Source organism: Nesoenas mayeri (assembly GCF_963082525.1).
Source record: "Nesoenas mayeri genome assembly, chromosome: 6".
Taxonomy (NCBI): domain Eukaryota; kingdom Metazoa; phylum Chordata; class Aves; order Columbiformes; family Columbidae; genus Nesoenas; species Nesoenas mayeri.
Genome location: NC_137545.1, coordinates 1,842,785 through 1,859,612, shown reverse-complemented (window position 1 = coordinate 1,859,612; position 16,828 = coordinate 1,842,785). Strand labels below are relative to the sequence as shown.

The 16,828-nt window shown below is 42.1% G+C and overlaps 1 protein-coding gene across 1 annotated transcript in view; it reads right to left on the bottom strand.

The window, feature by feature from the left end:
• Positions 1 to 16,828, bottom strand: part of HECW2 (HECT, C2 and WW domain containing E3 ubiquitin protein ligase 2) — a gene marked incomplete at both ends in the record, with an annotated part of 69,241 nt that overhangs the window by 33,308 nt on the left and 19,105 nt on the right. Inside the window, 6 exon segments of the mRNA XM_080346436.1 lie at positions 1,214 to 2,554; positions 3,636 to 3,736; positions 4,991 to 5,133; positions 7,033 to 7,202; positions 8,936 to 9,011; positions 9,927 to 10,021. Of these exon segments, the coding sequence (XP_080202562.1) occupies positions 1,214 to 2,554; positions 3,636 to 3,736; positions 4,991 to 5,133; positions 7,033 to 7,202; positions 8,936 to 9,011; positions 9,927 to 10,021 (1,926 nt within the window).

Below are 16,828 nucleotides of genomic sequence, written 5' to 3'. Positions count from 1 at the left end.
GAAAATCTATTTGGATGCACCAAGTTGGGTGGGAGTGTTGATGGAAGCTCTACAAGGGGATCTGGACCAGCTGGATCAATGGGCTGAGCCCAATTGTCTGAGGTTCAACAAGGCCAACTGCTGTAGTGACACATCAGAAAAGTGCAAAGACCTGGTCTTGAAAATGTCACCTCTTGGGATGTGTCACACCCACATGCGACCACCAGAGTCCAGAGACAACAGTGTGTGCCAGAGCCATATCCCAGCAAGGGACAAGGACAATGCTCCACCCAGTCACCACAGAACCTGCTGTGAGAGCGGGAGGTGAAACTGCCCCTTGAGCTCCCCTGCAGCAGCCACACTGACTGAAACCTCACAAACTTCCAAATGGCTAGAAAATTACGTAAAATAACATATTGACGGTGTTTGAAATAAACACCAAAACTACGCTTTCCAAATCTAAGGGTTGCTTATGAAGAGAAGAAATTAATTGATCCCAAAACCACTTGATTAGATCCACTTCAAACCCCGAAGAAACTGAACGGATAATCCATTGTGAAACGTGCTTGGAAACAATCCATCCCCATTTCTACTTCCAGTGAGACAAAATTCTCAGCCGTTACAATAATTTTACAATTGGTAAGAGCTTGAGTGTTAACCTGAGTAGCTCACTCGTCTCCTCCCTCGGGTCCCGCTGTGCTGGAATGTGTCTGCACAGACAAGGGTCTGGCAAAGGGAACATAAACAGCCTCAAGTGGGACTAAAAAAAGGATTCCTTTTTTTGTTTCCTTCCTTCTGATCACCCATATGTTTTAATGCCAATATATGCATATATTTTCTTTCCCCATAAATATGCTGAAGAAAAGACCCAAATACGAATTTGAGTTTGCATTTCATAGTTTTGGGATTCTTTCCCCCTCCCCATTATCATTTTGATCAGCAAGCAGGGTAATATTGTGGAATTCTTTCCTCCTCTTCATCCTCCTCCTTATTACTTTCTCAGGAATTAAAATATATCCAGTTCAAAATGGATATTTAAGTTTTGATTTTTTGGTAAATCAAAAACCCCAAGAGTCTCTTGAAGCAGGGAATAAATCTCAAAGGAACAACATAAAAATCTTGAAAGACAATGAAATTGTGAAATGAAGATCTTTACTTTTAGATGCTTATTTTTAACATGATTCGTATTTGCTGCAGAAAGGTCACTTCAGAAAGTGCCTCCTGCGGTAATTACCTCCAGTAGCTCCTTCAAGCTGTGCCGTGGCCCCCTCGCAAGCCGCTTGGGCTCCTTCGGCTTCTTCATCCTGGGACTGGCTATCAGCAGCAGCCGCCCGCAGGCTTCTTCTTCTCTGCCAGATTTCTTCTGCTTCCTCCTGGTCCTGCAATTCACCTGCCTCAGCCTCCTGCGCCTCCTCCCGCGGGATCAGGATGGCAGGCAGGGAACCAGAAGCACCTGCAGCATCTTGGGTTTGAGCCCCTGGCTCAGCTCCAGCCCTGTCAGCGGCACAAGCTCCCTCTTCCTCCTCCTGAGAGGAAAAGGCTGGAGTCTCAGGAAACCTGGCGCTTTCAAAAGACGAACATCGCATTTCAACCGAGGGACGCCGCACGGTCGCGCTTTCGTTGCAGGAGCTGTCTGCCCCTTCCGCGTCGCTCTCTCCTTCCGGCCGGGTACTCGCCTCGCTGACGCTTTCTGTGCGAGCAGGATCGCTCTGCTCGGTTTCCGATGACATCTGGGAAGGTTCGGACCCTTGATCAATGGATTCTGTTTCGCTGACGCCCCGTCTGGTCCCAGCAGCAGCATCAGCAGCTCCCGTCTCGGCACTGCTGAGAGGCTGCTGCGCCTCCCGAGCGGCGCAGGGCTCGCTGCCCGCCTGCTCTGCCGGCGCTTCGCTTTGGGAACCCTGCAGGCTGTCATCTCCTGCTACCTGCGACGATGGAGGCTCCAGGGGAGTCTCTTGCTGGTCATCACTTGATGGCAAAGGGGCTTCGGAGGCCGAAACGTTTTCATTCTCTGCAGGCCCTTGCATTACCCGATCTGACGAGTAACTTAAACCATTTCTTTCATCGTTTCTCGTAGCACCATTAAGCATTACTAAACCACCATCGTCTTCCAAGGAAGACGGAAAACCCAAGTCTTGGTGTAGCTCATGCTCCTCTTCATCTGAGTCGATGTGAAGCATAGCATTAAGTCTTGTGTCAGTAGGGAAGCTACTCCTCAGTTTTGGGGAGGCTCCACGTGGACGCTCCCCACAGGTAGACGTCCCAGGCCTGGGATGATTATTGTGTTCTATTGCATCCAGATAGTCATTTAGTGAGTCCTGGCGACCTCTGGAAGGTAGTGATCTTGAAGCACCAGAGGTCAAATCATCCTGGTTCGTTTCCAGGGTTGTACTAGTCCTTAAAGAGTGTCTCAGGATTCCTTCTCCAGAAGATTCCTCGAGGACCGGACCATTGGAACACACTGTGGATGTATCGAGATGTCCTGCTGGCATGTCCTCATCATCCGAGGGGCTCCCCAAGTCGCCATTTACAGAGTTCACCCCTAACAAAGTGCCAACTGTTTCTGGTGAAGCATCTGCAGTGACACAAAGACTGGATGTGAAACACAATGCAGCAACAGACAGTCATTCTGCTTTTTCTGCATCACTGAAGTGATATAAAAATACATATCTTTCAAGACGTTCACTTATTTCAATCAGACAACTAACGGAAGAAAACACAATTAAAACAACAGAGGCAATCACAGCATTATAGCAGCAACTACAGAATTTTCTTTGTATAAGTTGACACTATTTTCTAAGATATAAGCTGTTTAAGGGTTGTGAAGTATGACTTCTAAGGACTCCCATTTGCTTTCAAAAGACAGAGTACTGCCCAGCATCTTGCCAACTGTCAGTAAAATCAGCCTCAAAACCAAAGAACCAGTTTGCTACCAGTTCTCATCCAAAAGCAGGATTTACCCAAAGCCAGTCACTGACACCAGCTGTCATTACACCCTTAGTAACATGCAAACCAGCAGCTGAGATCACACGATGAATCAGAAAGTATGTACAGATATCAAACTCTATATGTAACATATATTTTGAGTTAATTTATAGGACCTCCCGCTGCAAAGAATGTGAATCTACTTAAGCAAAGTTCCTGAGGTGGTAATGCATAGAAAAGGACAAGGAAAATAAGCCACCTCATTTGAGAGAGGAGACAGTAACTGCAAAAATATTAATGAGATACAGGACTATGTAGGCACAAAGAAGGGAAGAAGGTTGCATCAATTTAAAAGATAGAGCAATATATCACTACCAAGGGGATTATACCAAGTCTAATGAAGGAGCATATAAGATCGTAAACATGTAAATAAACACATATGAATGTGGTGACCCAATATGTCCCAGAAAATGAGAATCATAAGCAGAATCATTTAAAAATCTGTCTAATAAACCAGGAAAAGAATATGACTAGTGTTGGTGTTCTGGAACTACCATCCCCCAAGCAGTACCTGATATATCTAAACTTTGAATCCCAATAGAAAAATCTGTAATAGAGGCATTGTACAGAAATGAGAAAGTCCACTATCACAGAAAATCCTACACATAGGAGCTCACAGAAACCATCCCCATACAACTATTTGGAAATCCAGATCCTTGACAAATTCTCACCTTCATGAACAGAAGATGTGATTTCCACTTTGAATTGGAGATATCCACTTACATGATCAGCTGGGAGCCTTCTGCCAAGATTATAACTGACAACCTGGTCTCTGCAAAAACAAACATACCGTTTGGGTTTGGTTTTTTTTTACAATTTTAACTGGTTTTGGTTTTCTTTCATTTTGAATCAGAGGCTTTTATGAGATAAGAGTCAGCATAAAGAAGGTAATTTCTACTAGAATCTTAAAATTAGCTACATACTCTGACTTGTATGGAAAAGCACAACCATGAACAATGGTGTAAAATACCTTTAGTTAACAAATAAAACAGCCCAACAAACTATTTTTGACCATTTCCAAATACAGATCATGCCCCAGCAATTCTTATACATCCCTAAATCTGTTCTTGAGTTGTAAAGAAATCAAACTGCAAAGGATCTGTTTCCCTTAACCTCCTCCTTCCCCTAATCCCAAATATGTTTTAGAATTAATAAAACCCTTCCTTTTTTTAAAACCTTCTGCCCCCTTGTGGTTTTTACTATATACGAAATATCCAGATAGTTTCTTCACGTTTTGGTTCTCATTCAATAAAGCACTTCTGCATTTCTATTTAGAAAAGCTATTAAGGCTCTGATTTAACTTCAAATATGTTGTTAGAGGGTATTTAATGCAGTGGGACTCAGAGTTAAGTGCTTGTATCAGCCTGAGACCGATCCTAGGCTACCCATTTGTTTAGGCACAGCCAGAATTCGCTGCCCTCAGCATCAGAAATTATTGCTATTTATGTAAAGAAATTTATACTGGTATAAACACCTCTCCCTTACTGGGAGCAGTATGAGCGACAGACTAAAACAAACGCAAGGTCATGACTGAAATAACCTGCAGCAGCTGGCATTCAAACATTAACTTCTTACGTTAACTGTAATGGACAAATAAGTTACAGGTATAGAGGCAAAAATATCCACAAGACTCATTTAATGTCACTTCTAACAGCAGTATGGCAAAGTCAAACTGAATACTTACCTATATTCTTGCTACATGTTTATTATACAGACCTTCCTTTCCTAAAAGATTTGATATATCTAATATCCAGAACTGAAGGATGGAGAAGAAAACAAGAAATGTCTTCCAGAGTATTGGTTTGAAAAAACACAGGCAAGAATTGATGAACACAGCCAATGGGTCTTCAAACAGACTTCACAACACGAGGCATCCCAGAGCAGAAACACATTTTGGGGTTTGGCATGGAGATGAACACCCTCAATGAGGTTTTGAAACCAGCCTGTATCACAGTGCTATTCTGAGTGCCAAGCAGTGTGCAAATTTATTAGAAAAAGCTGCATGCATTAAGAAAGTATTAATTACCCGATGGCATGTCTCTCCAACAGCCTCTGAACTGGTATGGTTAACTTCCCAAGAAAGCGCTTGATGATCGGACGACTCTTGGCAAATTTGTCTTTAACCTCAATTTCCAGGACATCTGTTAGAAGTGCAACAAAAGAATATTTCTGGAAGGAAAGAACATATTTGACACCATATCAATACACCTTCAATCAGAACGTACGTACATAATTACTACTAGCATGCCACATACTCTGAAAGCAATGACAGCAGTTTCCACATCGCAAAACAACGTCAACGTCATTTATTAAGCACTGTATTTTTGCATGTGTAACAAGGCTCTCAAGAAGCCCAGACCCTTTCAATGTTCCTTGGAAAGAACTGCACGTTCATAGTCTATGTCAGGAAGGAGAAAGCAATGCATCCTAGTGCTGGCTGCAATTCCAAAGCAAAAAGGGAAGGAATCTTTGCTGTGCTCCACCAGGGTCTATAAGAGTAGCCAGGTCAGCACAGGAGGGAGGAACCACTCTTTGCATTCATTTTTTGCATGCATGACAGAAGTCAAAAGGCCAGTGTGTTTACAGTATTTTCAGCAGCAGTGGAACTCAAGGAAGAGAATTTTGTATAGATTTTTGCCCCAAAGTTCACAAATCTCGGCAAGCTCCAACACATCCTTTCTCTGCGCTTGGGGCCTTTCAACAATATGGTGCTAATTTAGAAAAGATTTCTGGATGTCTTGTTATATCACTCTTCCACCTTGCCCTACACGGGAACACTATCACCATTATTCTCTTCAGCCGAGCATCAATTTTCACGCAGTTTATGAATATGTCACCTTTGAGGTATGTGCTGCTCAGTCAAGTCTGCTTGAAGATGGCCAAGAGATTTGGAAGCAGTACAGGGCAAATATATGAACAGGCATTTTTGGAGACACACACACACACTGTGATAACAAATTCCCTTGGGAAAGCAAGCTTAGGAGCAACAGATTTTTATTTTTCCTCTGTATTTTAAGATATTTCAGATAAATAAACAAAGTATGGGATAACCTACTCAGAAAAGCTGAGGTCATCTGGTTATACTTTTATTCTCTGCCATCTTTAAGACCTCCAAGTAAATCACAACCTGAGTAAAATGCCTAATATACATCTGTCTGGAGAGCTGAGAGGTATTGAGCAAAGAAATAGCAGAGGAACAACTCTGCCATTCAGCTGTGGATATCAGTGAGATATATTGAAAACCAGCAATTAAATTGGGTCAGGAATCAAAACTTTCTCATGCTGGGCAACTGTCAGAGCTGAGTCGCTGTGATAAACAGAACTTAAAAATTTGTTGTTCTCAGTTTGCTAGAAAATCGCAAATTATTTTGCAGAAAGGAGCAGAGATGTAAAACATGATCAATTCCGCACGACTAGGACAGCATATGTAATGGGATCATTAGCTGTTGTCATCAGAGCGTTGCTACAGGGGAGATCCAGCTGCTAATGCAAGCTGATATAATGTGTGCACCAGTGAACAGTAACGCTTCCCTAATAAGCTTCAAAACCAAGGAGAACTGGAGGAGAAAAAAAGAGGAAAAATAAAGAGTAGATTTTCTTTCCATCTACTGCACAGATGGATGGACAGACAGAAAGATGAAGAATTAATCCTCTGTAGAGTCGTGGCATCCAAAAGTGTGCTGCCCGCTAGGCACAATGAGAGTATCAATTCCAAATGAACAGTTGTTGCAGTCACTGGGCATAAACGCTCACTTATTGCACTTTAAAGAGCCTTCCCACAACATATAATCCATTTTAATTAATTTATTTTTGCGATTTCAAGAAATCTACAGAGTTCAACTCTTGCTAGCAGAGAAGAGAATGAAAGCCTCACAGCAGTGCAGCTTAAATATGCAGATGATAGCTGTTTCTATCCAACAATGGGGTTCCTAAAATGACTACAATTTCTGTGTCAGTTTAAATGACTAGCTACAAAATAAGCTCACAGCTTTCAGGGAGTGAGGACTAATGCATAGAGAGGAAATACACTGCATCAGCTGGCAGGCAGCTCTCAAAGGGACACGTTACCTCTCTGTGCCAAACTGGATTAGTCGTGTTGCTGATGATAGTCGACCTTCTTTCCTGGCCATGATGCGCAAATGTAGGAAATGTACTTTTCTTGCCTGGCTGAATGGACATCTTTAGGTAAGGATCAGGGTTGAAGAACATGCCTTTTTTAAGTCCAACTGCTCTAATATCTATAAAGCAAAACAAGGACGGAAAAAGGAATTGAGCAAATTTAAGCTAGTTCACAAAGTAGTGCATTCCTAAGTATTACCCAGGAAATCAATTCACAATAAACTACTAAACAAAGCAACTTAAAATTACTCACACATTAACTGGATCCAGTGTACAGAAAACAGATAAAGGATGAGGCCGAGTGTTTTCCCCAGAAAACAGAGGGAGGAAAGGTCTCGACATCCTCCTTTACATTTTAGCCTCCAGTCATTCGTAAAACAAAAAGCATGAACTTGTAACTCACCTACTAATGTTTTTCTCAGTACATAAGGTGTTTCCACTCTTAAAAAACCGACAAAACACAGTGCTTACTCTGTTTGTGGGTAAGGGGAAGAGGCTAAGCTAACAACACTGTATGGGAGGTAATGTAGTGACCCCACACTTGCCCAGAGTTGAGACTTTGCTAAACATAATGTCAAACAGGTCACTCTGGACACTTTCTCCCAACTATAAAGAAAATAACCTATCTCACATGAAAGGAGACAAAGTCTCTCAAAAAAGCTTATTTCTTCCTATGGAAACCTTGCAACTTGCAACGATAAAGAATAATTTCCTCAGGTGCATGTTCTCCTGCCTAAGGACTCCAATGACAGCACAAGTTTCAACAAAGAAAGAGGATTTTTTTACATCATACTAGATTTTAAACATAACTGTAAAATATTTCCCTGTTTAGGTTTGCTGAAGCACAAGATTTTCGTGTCTTTCTCCATCAGGTACCCCAAAATGCAGCATGAAGTCTTCATGACTAATGCAACCAGCTCATACATACAACACGAGCAGTTTATACACGCAGGCAGAATTCACTGCACTCAAATGAAATGTGCATCCAGTTTAAAACTCCCAAATCTACCCAACATTCAAAATGAAGCCACACAGTAGAAATACCACGAAATAAAGGGTAATTGCCTTTAAAAGCAACAAAAATATTCCAGGAAATAAGCTACACACCTATGAGTCAAGACATCTTTAACTTAGGGGGTCCTCAGTCTGAGTCATAACCTTCTATTAAACAAACCAGGTTTTTCAGAATACACAAACCCATTGTTTTTTATAGTTCTCTATGTGAGTCTATACAACCTATCAGCTGTATCCTAGATAACCGCACTTCGAAAAAGGTTCTTTTCTGCTCTACCCCTACACTTTCTAAACGTTTTCATTGTCAGCTCTTAAGATTCAAAAGCAATTTCTTGCTGCCTTTGCTCAAGCTGAATATGCTTTAGTCTCACACAAAACTTGCTGTGGGATAAAGTGCCAATCAAAACAAGTGAAGCTGGTAGACTGTACCACTCCAGCTCTTTGGCTGTAGTGACAGCTTAGCTCTGGTACAAATAAAGATGTTTTTTTGTTTCTAAACCACCATTTGCAGTCATTGCTTTTTTACTACTTCAAAGTGATGGAAACAGCTTGCACTTGACTTAGAAGCTAAGTTTTCCACTCTTCAATCTGAAAGGAACTCTCTCTTGTGCAAACTGGAAATTTCTCCAAATTCATCATGCTGGGATCCATCAAATCCATTTCTCTCGCTCCTGGAGATTGGCGATTCTGGCTTGTTCTCAACAACCAGGAGTTCTGAAGAAATGAGATCTTTCAAGCCACTAGAGTGTGCTCCTACAGAGGCTAATGAAGAGAAGTGTTCTATCTTTGACCTTATTTTAAACAGTAATTTTTCAAACAGAGTAGTGTTGGTTTTTACCTGATAGGGTAAAGCTGACCAACTTCCTAGAGTGCTGGGCTCCAGAAGCACCTTCATCTGTGCCTTCAACTCCCATCTGAAGAGGAGAAAAAACAATTAAATATACCACAGAAGTCTCTGTCTGCCTTGTATATGCTTGAGGATGATAACGCAACTGTCAGATATTATGGAGGAGAAGAACCTGACCAACTACCACATCTTACTACGGACAGGAAAAGCTACAGCATTTGTTTCTAGAAAATATCTATTATTTCTGCCCTGCAGTGCTAATACAGCAGCATTTGGAGTCTTCCAAACATGTACCGGCTAAAGATATGCAGACACTATTAATCTGAGAAAAGGAGACTGTATTTTCTTACAGGTTTCCCTTTTGTAAAATGAAATCAACAGTGTGGATCGGTAATATGTATCAACGCACTGAGCTGGCCAGGGACAGCACGTGCAACTTTTGTCACCTTCCACAAATAGATCATTTACTGTGCAACAAGAACACAGAGATGCAAGAGATATGGATAAAAGTTCTCAGTAGCCAGTGAATTATCAAACACTCCAAAAAATCAACAACTTCTGCAAAAGCCGATTTTTGACAAGTCTCATTTTGATACTAACAGTTGCTATTTCAGCAACAATTTCATTTTTAATGTTAACAAATAATAAAAAGAAATTGAGACTTTTAATAAGGATTCAGCTTGAGTTAGATAACCAGCGTGAAGAAATTTATACTATGGTGTTAAAACATAGCAAACGGTAAGCTGCAAAACGAAAAGCAAGCAAAACGAAGTCCTTAGCGTAAAAGATTCCAGCTAAGCTCCGTCATTTTAATGTCACTTTACCATGAAAAACACACAAAATCACAAAAACCGTTTTACAATTTTAATGGGTTTTTTTTTCCAGGCGATATAGTTTTCTGCAAAAACTGCAGTTAGTGGTTAAAGTAAGAGACATATCAATAGGTGTGTCTGACAGTTAATATTAAACAGGCTAAACCTACCATCACAGCAGGGTTTTTCACAGTGATGCATGGAGTCGTAGCTCGGAGGGCTCCACTAACCCCATGGTAGTATTTAAAACAGATCTTTATTTCAGCTGGAAAACAGAATAAAAATGGCATTAAACCCTTCACGGCCGACCCAAAGGCAAAAGAGAGATAATACAAGTCATGGTTCACTTCTGCTCCCAGAGCCCCAGTTTGGGCAGATTCACCATTGTAAAAACATGCAATAACTGTAACTGAAATATATTTTTCTCTCAACCTGTACAAAATTGGGAATCTGTCTCAAAGACAGTCTGAATAGCGTTTTTCATTAAAAAGCTGCCTTTTTTAAACAAATTGTTAATTTTAACTATATTTCCACCCAGTCAGTAAAAGAACCAATGGCTCATTTTTTCCAGCCAGATGTCCATGGCCACTCTGGGGTAGGAATTATCCGAGCAGTCACGAGCCACAATTCACACAGAGCCACTTGTGTGTATCTTGTATCGGTCCAGAGGGAAGGAAACGAGATCAGTATTCATCTCTGAAGACAAGTTCATTTCAACATAATAGGATTAACATGAATTAGTATTTTTTAGCAGACTTGCAAGTTGCAAATAAAAATAATTACACGTGTTTTATTCTTAAATTATTTAATCGTATAAAAATGGGACTTGTCTCCACCACGGAGAGGTGGTACTAAAGGTATTCTATCTTGGTAATCTATACAATAGTCAAAGCAACTGCTGTCTTTTGCATTTACTGCACACAAGAGTGTTATGTTCAGCCGAAGCCTGACCTCTGCTGTTGTTCCTCTGCGTTCTTTCAGCAGAACAGCTGGAATTCCAGCTGCCCTTGATCCTGTGGGATCTTCCCTATCTGGAACAATCACTCTGTTTTCCTTCTTTGTTGGGATAACTCTTTTGTGTGAGGTTGATGAGGATTTACTTCTAGGTGCAGCAATGGCCACAGGCAGGCAGGAATTACAGCAGTCAGGTCACACAAACCAGAGAGGGCGCATGAAAATGTTAGCAGTTCAGCTCCTCTGACTTGGTTTAACGGTGTGTCAGTAGTTCTAAAATACAAACCTGCAATGTGTTGTGTAAGGCTTTGAGACATACAGCAGGATTCCTTGAGAGCTGCGCTATTTCATTACTGCGAGATAAAATACTCTCTTATCCCTGCTCAGAAGGATCAGAAATCCATCCTGCAAGATGGCTCAGCCACAAAGGATCATTTATTTACTTTTAAATCTGCTGCAGTTACAGGTCAACATTTATTCTCTATTTACCAAACGCTTTACAGCAAAATCCAAAACGCAAACGGGATTTTTTATCACCTGGAATGATGTATCAGACCTAAAAATTATGGTTGAGGACCAGTAGGTTCTCCCTAAAATGAGAAATTTTGTTGACCTACCAACAATACTTACATCCAAATGGACATGCAAGGATTTGTAGCTCACATAAAACTGGAGTTTCAGCACTTGCAAAAGCTGGCAGGATTTATACAAAGTACTGGACTCTCCATACTGTAAAATGCATGTCAAGGAACCAGGACTCAAGCCTTGAGCATCTCTTAATCACCCTGGGAATGCATTATGACTGCATCAGAGCACGGTAAGACTATGAACCATTTCATCAAGACTTCTACTTTGCAGCGACACTGCTCAGCTTTATTGCAACCCAAACTTTCTTTTTCAGAGTTTCTGGAGGTGCAGTGAGTTCAGCCTGTTGTCACTGAATGCCTTCTCTCAGTTCATCACTTCTAAAAAGAACCCAGCAATAGAAAAGGTATCAGCTGCTGCTTCTGTTCACAAACAGTCAATAATATGATGATGGAGGGGAGTTTGTTATATATTCTCACTACACTGACACGCACATTCCCCAAAAAGCTGGGATGAAATGTATTCAGGACTATGCAATGCAGCTTCAGGACTAATTGCTAGAAATAATCACAGAATGTCAGGGATTGGAAGGGTCCTCGAAAGCTCATTCCAGTGTAATCCCCCTGCCAGAGCAGGAACACCCAGATGAGGTTACACAGGAAGGTGTCCAGGCGGGTTGGAATGTCTGCAGAGAAGGAGACTCCACAACCTCCCTGGGCAGCCTGGGCCAGGCTCTGACACCCTTACTGAGAAGAAGTTTCTTTTCAAATTTAAGTGGAACCTTTTGTGTTCCAGTTTGTACCCATTGCCCCTTGTCCTACCATTGTTTGTCACCGAGAAGAGCCTGGCTCCATCCTCCTGACACTCCCCCTTTATATATCTGTAAACATTAATCAGGTCACCCCTCAGTGTCCTCTTGTCCAGCTCCAGAGCCCCAGCTCCCTCAGCCTTTCCTCACACGGGAGATGCTCCACTCCCTGCAGCATCTTGGTGGCTGCGCTGGACTCTCTGCAGCAGTTCCCTGTCCTGCTGGAACTGAGGGGCCACAACTGGACACAATATTCCAGGTGTGGTCTCCCCAGGGCAGAGCAGAGGGGCAGGAGAACCTCTCTGACCTACTGACCACCCCCTTCTAACCCACCCCAGGTACCATTGGCTTCCTGGCCACAAGGGCCCAGTGCTGGCTCATGGTCACCCTGCTGTCCCCAGGACCCCTAGGTCCCTTTCCCCTACACTGCTCTCTAATAGGTCATTCCCCAACTTATTCTGGAACCTGGGGTTGTTCCTGCCCAGATTCAAGACTCTGCACTTGCCCTTGTTCTATTTCATTCAATTATTCCCCACCCAACTCTCCAGTCTGTCCAGGTCTCTGATGGCAGCACAGCTTCCAGTGTCAGCCATCCCTCCCAGCTTGGTGTCATCAGCAAACTTGCTGACAGTCACTCTATTCCCTCGTCCAAATCATTGATGAATATATTGAATAATTAGAAAATGCAGAGCACTTAAAACCCCAGCGTGGAGACCTTTTCTCCTAGTTCCCAGCAGAAGCAGCACTGCTTTGGTTTGAGTTTATACAGTGCTATGCAGAGGAAAGGCAGAGCTGATAGAACCGTGGCTGTGGGATTAACACAAGAGAAGCTGTGCTTGAAATTCAGCACCAAATTGTAAAATGGGCCACTCACCAGAAGCGTGCAGACATTACCAGGGTCGTTATGTGTCTATGAGGCTGGATCTTGTGTATAACAAGAATACAATCCCTTCACAGGACCAGAGACACCTAAGTAATATTTTCCGTGGCTAACAATACTGGAAATTGCAGTTAACACTTCAAAGAAATCTCAGCAGAACCCCATCCATTCAAACCAGTGGAGAATCTCACATTTTGACACTTCTTGTACTGTGACTGATGGATTCCTGAGCTCCAGATGTCTTGAAAACAGGTATCTGTGGCTGTTCCCGCTAGAATACATCTCAGCCTACCACCTGGAAATACGGCCCCATAAATACACAGAGCTCTTCAGAAACGGTAAGTACAATCACCTGCAAACGGGACTTTGCTATTTAGAGAGCTGAGTTCAATACTGTATTAATACACACGTTTCCTCAGATGTGTTGCATACAACAAACTGCTCAACAGCATGCGGCACCTACACAGTTTTCCCAGAAAAAGATTACATTTCAGAACAAAAAAGAGGAGGGGGGAATGACTGTGCCTATCTCTGTGGTCTTGATACCACACATGCCCCTTTATCGCTGACATTCCTCCAGAAATCATACAAACCACAAGAAATTCCTTCTTCACTTAAAAATAAGACAGAAATAGAATTGGGGTATCTATGATTCTCTAGAAGGTATCACACAGTCATACAGAAAGTGATATATATGTTAATTAATGTGAATTCTCTGTAAAACCATAAGCCCCTTCTTTGGAAGGCAGTAGCTGTTATCGTTTTATAACCATAGTTTTATAGTTCAGATCTGTTACATAAAAATGTTGGAATTAACAAAGGCTTTTGGGAGTCAAACATTGACATTTGAATTTCAAAGGAACTCCTGCATGAAATTATAGTGTTGTACTTCCCCCTATGGACCGTACACTCCTGCATCTTCAATAATGAGATCAGCTTATGCCGAAGAACAGCTTGCTTTAAAACATCACTAATTCCCTCCAGTACCCCATTTTAACTATCTTTTTACCACCTTCAATACTTTAACTTTGTCCATCAAAATAATTGCTTCAGGACAGAAAGATACTCAGAATACATAAACTTGGAATACATAAACACATGAACATAATTCTAGAAGAACGCGTTCTTTCCAGGAGACTGATAATTCAGGAAAACAAATGTTTTTGCTGTAAGAACAGTTTGCTCCAGATACACTCAACATTGAACGAGGAGAAAGCTGACATCGCACGAACTCTGACAAATATGAGATTGTGTTCCACTAAAACCTACTGAAGAAAACTTTGTCACTAGAACAAATTAAGTCGCTCACGTCCAGGCTTTCAAAGCTATAAAGGGAGATGCAATCCAGGCAAAAGGCACTGGGTTAAACCAATTTTTTCACATTTAGCATTCTATCCTCTGCATCACTTTAACCATGTACCTTTTTGATTACTTCCCACTGGGAAGTCACCATCTTCTTCAGCAAGCATATCACAGAGTTTATTTAATAGAATGATTAAAAAAACCCAACAAGCTAGCAAGTGACTTCAGCAGACTTACAGAATCAATGAGAGAAAATGTTCATGTCTCAGTGCTCTCTTTTCAACTCAGCTGCTTCAAAGGAAACTCCTTGGGCAAATGGTTGTTGAGATGCCAGAGCCCACATGTCCCTGCCGGCCCCGCTCACCTGCCGCCACTCCCAGACTCTCTTATTTACAGTCACCAGCGTTGCCCATCATACCCCAGTTTGGCGAAGCATTTTACGGCAATCTAACCTTGAAAACAAAACACTGGGGGTATTATGTGCTTAAGGAAGTCAACAAGGCTTGCCACAAACGTAAAAAAACTACGAGAACTGATTGCGTCGCAGTTATTTGTGATACTCAAAAAATAGCTAAGAGACAATAGATATAAATAACAGAAGAATAATAGAGGTATTTGTAACTCAGTGAATGTGTTTATAAATAGGGCAGGGACAATGACCACACCAGAGCACTGAAAGGGCGCTGGTTGCAGGGTACTCCACACACACGTGCTGCAGGCTCGCAACAATTCCGTGGGAGAAAACCTTCATAGAATTTAATTTAAATGGTCAACAAAGTATGAAGACTGGATACAAGTAATTAATGATGTTGAACATTCATTAAGATTGAGCACTTTGGTCAAAACCACTAAAAATACTAAACTGTGCTCATATCTCTAGTAACAGCAACTCAGCTACAGCAGCCCTAAAAAGCTAAAAGCACATAAAGTTCAATTATTAAATTGACATCTTTCCTTCAATACGTATGAGGTTTTTTAACAAAAAAGCGAGCTGGGAGTCCGCTCTGCTCCCTACAAAATATGGCAGTTTCAGGCTCCATACACTGTTTTTGTAAAAGTTATAATTTCATGGAAATAGCAACTGAATACAGAGAATTCCATACGAAACCTCATTTGAAGCATAACCCCCATGTAATGCAGACACACATACTACCGCATTTTCTGCATGTATCTCATAGCCTACTCATGCCACAAACCTGCAATTTTAAGTACAAAGCAGACAGCATCTGCGCAGTCACTGCGTCTGGGTATCACCGTGTGGCACCACAAGGAATTTAACCACAAACATCTCCACAGTGATCTGGAAAAGATTGATGTGACGAGACTGGCAGTCTCTGGATGACTCCCAACAGCTGCCACTATGGATTACTGTGCAAGACACAAAGCCACAGCACCAGCAAAGAAATTATATGCAAATCAATGTATTTCTATTCCACTCACAGTAGTGACTGAGACATTGACTGTTATTTATAACAACAAAGGCTTTATGCTACAGGTGAAGTAGGTGAACATGTTTATTGTGGATACTGTAATTAATACTCATAGGACCAAGACTATAACTAATAAATACCAGCCCAATCCAGTCCCAGAGGAGGCTCTTGGGCTGTGCTTTACTGATCAGCTAGGCAGGACCAGGCAGGGAGTCGAGTATGAGCACAGCACCATTCACAGTGCCCAACAGTGCCGGTGCCTCCCCGCCACGGGAGGAAGGGCTGGCTTTTTCTACAACCAGCCTTTCCACGGATCATTTCACTCCACTTTTCTGCTAACTCTGCTCTCCGTAAGGAACACCATCATCTCTGTCCCACCACGATGCCCCAAGGGGAGCACCTGCTGTCCTAAGCTCACAGAGAAACACTCCGTCATCTAATATCACTCCTAGGGGAACTGCAGCGCCTCCTGCACCACAGACTAAAGGTCCTGACGTCCTTAAGGAGCTAAACAGCCCAATGTCAACCAGATGACCACACCAAACACAAAAGCATTAAGCTGTGTTGCACGTTCACACTATTGACACTTGTTCAGAATAATACTCCTTGAATTTGTTCTTTACTTTTACAGTTGCAAACCGCAGAGCTGCAGCCACGTTCAGCAGTCCTTCCATACTTCACACAGGCAGTCACCAAGTCACTGTTTCCCTTCCCACACATTTTAGCAAGCCTCAGAGCAAGACGTTTCAAAGCCACCTCTACTACGTGAGTAAGGAAATGCCATCTCAGACACACTGATGCTCCAGTTCACCTTCTTGAATCTCTAGAACGACAGAGCTCCCTTTCATGCTTACATGGCGCTTCTGCTCTTTCCCCAGGGCACAGAGAGAGGAGCACCTGCCTCTGCAACGCTTGGCTCTGCAGTTCAGAGCCACTCACGTTGTCTCAAGGTGACAGCTTCGGGACAGCGCCTGTTTGTCAAGGGGAGCTGGACTTTGTCCCTTGCGAGGATTTGAAACTGAGAGTGGATAGTTATTAGTTCTATATTCGGTTTACTTGAATATTCAGCGTTGCTTTATTTTTTCAAATACCATTTTTAATAGACATTATAGG